Source organism: Sinocyclocheilus anshuiensis, unplaced genomic scaffold (assembly GCF_001515605.1).
Source record: "Sinocyclocheilus anshuiensis isolate Anshui unplaced genomic scaffold, SAMN03320099.WGS_v1.1 scaffold4, whole genome shotgun sequence".
Classification (NCBI taxonomy): Eukaryota; Metazoa; Chordata; class Actinopteri; order Cypriniformes; family Cyprinidae; genus Sinocyclocheilus; species Sinocyclocheilus anshuiensis.
In genome coordinates this window covers 1409500-1415266 of record NW_015554075.1, presented here as the reverse complement: position 1 = coordinate 1415266, position 5767 = coordinate 1409500, and the positions used below count along the sequence as shown (strand labels likewise).

Genomic DNA, 5767 nt, shown 5'->3' with positions numbered 1-5767 from the left:
CACACACACACACACACACACACACACACACACACACACACACACACACAAACACACACAAACAATGTAAAAAAATACATAGGCCTTTGATACGAGCTTGATATGCCATATTTTAATAGATTGTATTTATTTAAATTGAATGTGATTATAGAAGATATACATTATTTGAATGCATTTATAAAAATATAAAATAATAACTAATAAAATATCAGCTTTTTATCAGAATATGGTGAATGAGGTTTGATATGCATTTAATCTAGAAAACTTTAAAGTATATCCTCATACCCAGATTAGCAGGAAGGGGTCGCTCTCATCCAGCAGGGAGCCAAAGAAGCGGTTGATGCTCTCAGTTTGGTTCAGATCTTCTCTTACTCTGCTGCACTCTTCCTGCACCCTCTCCATGGCCTGCTGTCTCTCCTGCTCCGTGATTTTTATCACAGCTGATACCAGTCGGCCCACCTGAGCCTGCACGGCTGAACCCATCTGTAACACCTGGGAGACATCACTCACAGAGGAGTCCTCCTGAAACACACACAGAATATGTAACGTATGCATGTTGTGTTCAGTTATGAGAACCTGTAGTCCTTATATTTCAGGTTAGGAATATTTAGTTTGATTGAATATGAGATGCCAAAGAGGCTTAAACTTACTATGATGCTGCGACAAGCTTTCTGATGTTCTTGAAGCATCTTTTCACCTCGCTTTACTTTCTCTTCTGCTTTCTCAAACAGGCTCTGTAATTTGACCTATACACATTACAGAAGAGCTTTTTAAATCTAAATATGATGAGTACCCTAAGTTATTTCCTGTGAATGTGCGAGACTTCTGCTATGTACATAACTGAAGAATAACAAAAGTGCAGTAAATGTTAAAACTGCTCTACAAGTGTATATGAATACGACAATGAATTAAAATCAACTGAATAATTCAAAAGAATAACTGAAAGTTAAAATGCCCGGGTCCACTCTTTACATATTTGCAATGTCATTATCAATAACTGGACAAACACTAGATACAATTTCTTCTGCATAGATTTTCAAAATATCAAATCCCTCAAATCCTGAACCGCTTGAACATTTTTATGACTGTATAATGTGCAAGAATATTTAATGAGGCAATCATATTTCAGTTTATGATTGGTTGTTTGTCACTAAAGGACTGTTTCTTCTTAGCACCATGAAAAGGAGCACCTTTTAATCCAGGGTTAAAAGCGGTGCCAACTTTACAGTTTTTTTTTTTTATTCCACTGTGCAACTTTTCCATTGGTGTTCTAAACATGCGCCATACGGACGACTTTGAACACTGCATTTTCAACACATTCTGTGTGAATGGCCCCTGCAACATTGCTTTATTCTGGGTTAAAAAGAATTATTCTAAAAAAGGCAAAAAACTGGTGTAAAGCTCAGTGTGAACAGTCCTGGACAATAATTAAATCCCTCAACAGGACTTTTTCTTAAACAACAGTATAATAGATCTAATGACTTACTTTGTATTCTTCCTCCACTTTTTTCACCCCTTTGACTTGGTGTTGAGCATGCCGTCCTTCCAAAATGCAGTCTGGGCAGACATACTCCCTGTCATTCATGCAGTAATACCGGAATACCTCCCAATGAGCAGGGCACCTGCGGCGGGATACATCCATCAGTGGCTCCACCAACAGGTGAGTGCTGTAAGCAGGACGCTGCAGATGTGGCTGCAGATGCTGCTCACACAGAGAGATCTCACATCGCAGGCAGGTCTTCACTGTAGCATGGGCCTCATTACCCTCGTCTTCCGGACAGCAGTCACATACCACCACGCTCTGCTCCTCCAGGCACTGTGGGCATACAAATCTTCGCTTGCCACAGACGTTACTCTGGCTCCAGGCCTCTTGCGCACAGGCCAGGCAAAAGCTGTGGCCACAGGGAAAGGGTTGAGATCAACCAAAGAGGTCACGACACATGGGACATGTGTGCTCTTCCTCCATGGAGCCCACAGTTGCTGCAAATGTATTTTACACGTGTAAACAAATTTAATGTAATGTTCTCATTTTTTTTAATATTTTACCAAAACAGTGAAGTTTGCGTATCCCAACCAGCCCAACACAGCTACACTGACTCAATCAATAGCATAAGTTTGGGATGATATACATTGTTTAATTCAGTTTAATTGTTATTATATTAAATTTTTTTGAATATTTTTTATATAATTTTGTTGATGTCTGCTCCTAAAACAAGCTTCTAAATCATTTAGCCATTTACTCCCAGAGCATAAAATATGCATGACAAAAATACAACAAAAAAGTGTGAAGTCAAAAAGTAAGAAGTCAAATGCTACACGGATTAATACAGAGCTATTTGGCACAAACTAAGCTCTACTATTTAGTTAATCTGTCTCCTAATCAGCTATTTTTAGAAAGCTGTTCCATTTGATTACTGGATAAAAGAGGTAATCTCCCATGAGTCTCTACTGAAGTCATTAAATTATTATATAAAAGGTGATGTTTATTTTTTGAAAGTTAATATGCTATAAATCAGTCTTTTGTAGGCCGATTCTTCCAAAAAGTGTAAACACTGGCTCTGTGACACTATTAGAATGAGCAGTTTTTTGAAGTATCTGACCAGCCCACCCCAGTTACATTAACCCATCCAATGCCATGAGTTTGGGATGAGACTATTTGTTTGATTAGCAATGGGAGATGAGAGGAGCATTTGGGAAACTGTTTATTTTGCAATTCTGTTTGGCAGATCGCACAGAAATGACACTTAAATTTATAACAGATTTGCCCTAACTGGCTCTACAAGGTATCTGTTTTCCTTGCAAACAATAACAGACCCAGGCAACAGGGAAATCAAGAGATCAAATTCTAAGTGTCTTCTTGATCTGAATGAATGTAGTTGGTTACAATTACATGGTTGGTGTTGGGATAAAACTGAAAAGGCTTACCTTTTTTTTTGTCCTGCAGCCTTGTGTGAAGGATGACTTCATACAGAAGCACAACCCAAATGTACATGTAAGAGAGTGTGTGTGTGTGTGCATGTGTGTGTGTGTGTGTGTGTGTGTGTGCGCGTGTATGTGTGTGTGTGGGGCAGCTGGCTTATCCTGCAATGTCTTCTTAACCAGACTGAGTGACCTCTCAACACAGAGAACGGCTAAGCCACCACATGACCTGTTCTTTACAGAAGCAATTATGAGGTGAGTGGATGGAAGAAATGGAAGCAAATAAATTTCACCTGGTAACTGTTTAAATAACACTGATTGCTATGTAAAATAAATTAAGATATAATATTCTGATATATATTAGATATTATGGTTACAAAACACAAGAAAACTGACATCCATGGTCTTATTTTGTTACTTCAAGTTAAGTCTTTTCATTTTAATACAGACAGTTCAATTAGAAAAAAACTAAAGGTGAAAAAAATGCTTGTGACTCAAACTTCCTTGTCTAAAAACACTTGCAAAGCAATCACAGGAGAGGCACCAAGTGTACTTTTCGTTAGGAAGCTGATAAACCAGTTCGTCAAGTGCAGAAACACATTTAGTACATGCGCAAAAACAGACTCATTCATTCATTCATTATTTTTATTTGTATAAAATAGAGACGCCAGAGAAAGACTGAGAACTAAGAAACATGACATTGGGAGTGAGAAAAAAGGAGAGACAGAAGATATTGAAGCAAACCTCAAGAACTTCAAACTGACAGTCTGTGACGCATGATGGAGGCAGGAGAGAAATCTGATCGTCCTGACAGTGAGTTTTCCTCATGTTGTACATATATGTTTAAAAGTTTGACACAAACCTATATAATATACTTTTGAACAGTTGATCATCTAACACAAAAGTCTTCAAAATATCGTGATTAATCTAATTTATATACAAAGTCACTATGTATACATTGTTGTTCAAAGGATGAAAAATATTTATAAACATCACTAGGATTGTACATGGATTTATTCCCAAGAAGTACAAATTAATATAGTAAGGTCAAAACCTTTTACTTAATTCAAATGCGAGAGATCTCATTGTGGAAAGTAAAACCTACAAGTTTCCACCAAGTTTCAAAGCAACAACTTTACAATGTCTTTAAATAATGGATGTTAAGATAACTGTACAAAAGCTAATGATACAAAGCTAAGCTGGAAAACTTTGTAATCTTGTTAAAAGTTTGTAATAATGTAATTTGATTTGTCACCTAAAAGCAAACACAACAATGCAAGTCAAACTGCAGAAAATGCATTTGCTTTAATATTACAAACTGCATGAGCCAAATGCACACGCAAAGTATACAATTTATACATTTGACTATACACCTAAAATATGATAATACATTTGTTAAAGTTAGCTAACTACACGTGATAATTACAGGTTCCTTAATTTTCTTTTGCAGATTGTCCAGCTCTTCCTGAGATAAAGGCCATTATAATAGGCAGTAAAGCAGAGTACAAATGCAGTGCAGCTAATACCATTCTTGGCAGGGCCGTGCAGAGACCTTTGGAGGGGCAGGTGCTCAAAGTATAAAAGGGGCACATGGAGCAAGGCTTTTAATAGGGCTGTGCTCCTTGCTGAGACATGTATCGAAACGGATGCTTCTGTATTGATAGCAGCAAATGCTGTGACGCAGTTTTGAAAAAGAAACACATAACAGAAAAGACCATTTTAAGTTTAAGAGTTAAATAAATATTTCTTTGCACCTCTTAATCACTCTGAAAATAGAAACGGAATCAAATTAGGCCTATTATTATTATTGAGTTTACAGGGTATGGTGGTTTTGCTATTGTAAACACTACTGTTGTTGTTGTTGTAGAAAAAATATTTCTGTCTTATTTAAAATAGAATTATATTATAATGAGGAGAAGTGAATATCTGGATGCAGTGTATGTTTAATTCATACTCGAAGCCGGAGGGCGCTCTCGTGCAGAAAGTTCAAAACAGACTCATAGAAGGAATGACTTATGACGTGCAGGAAACCCTAATATGGACAAAAGCATCCGGCTGTCGCTGAAGCCGAGCTGAATAAAAAGCAGAAAAAAACCGTGAAGACAACACGATTGCGAAAATATACGGTTTATGTGTGTTTTTCAAGTTATCTCCAGGTAATAAATAAACTTTATGAATAATGCAGTACTGAATGACATATTTAGTAACCTATAGAAACTATAAATTTCTTGCCTTATTCTGTGATAAAAATGGGGAAAAGGTGCTCGTAGTAGCCTTTATAAACCGATCATAAAATTGTCATTAGGAAAACATTGAACAAAAATATTATAGCCCTTTGCTGCAGCTAACCTTATGTCCACAGGCTACAAACAGCAATATAAGAAACAGCTGTGCATGCTCTCTTCACGCAGTTCTTGTATAATAATAATAATTTAATAATATAAGTATACAAGCACACCGCTCCGCTGAGAACTGCACATACCGGCAGCCGCGGACGTTATGAAGGCATCCTGGTAGTGCGCTACATTAAAGCTCATGGGAGTTTTACTTACTCAAAGTCGATAACGTATCTCTGTAGATTCCCTCCAAATTTCCAAACGTCTTGACCCCGCCTCTGATCCAATTTCATTGGTTGAATCTTTCAACCAATCATTTTCCTTTCTGCCCTTAGAACAACTTTGAGTAAGTAAACTCCCATGAGCCCTTAATACAGGTTTAGCTGATTTCAGTTTCTGCCTGTAGGTTGGTATAAGATGAACCAAACAGTGATCAGAGAGCCCAAAGCTGCCCGTGGGACAGAGTGATATGCATCCTTTATTGTGGTGTAACAGTGATCCAATATATTGCT

General features: G+C 37.3%; 1 protein-coding gene across 1 annotated transcript in view; it reads right to left on the bottom strand.

Moving 5' to 3' along the window:
* LOC107668919 (E3 ubiquitin/ISG15 ligase TRIM25) overlaps positions 1-2992 on the bottom strand; it is a 6550-nt gene extending 3558 nt beyond the window's left edge. The window contains 4 exon segments of the mRNA XM_074186938.1: positions 286-522; positions 651-746; positions 1487-1980; positions 2926-2992. Of these exon segments, the coding sequence (XP_074043039.1) occupies positions 286-522; positions 651-746; positions 1487-1980; positions 2926-2992 (894 nt within the window).
* Positions 2993-5767: the final 2775 nt, after the last annotated feature.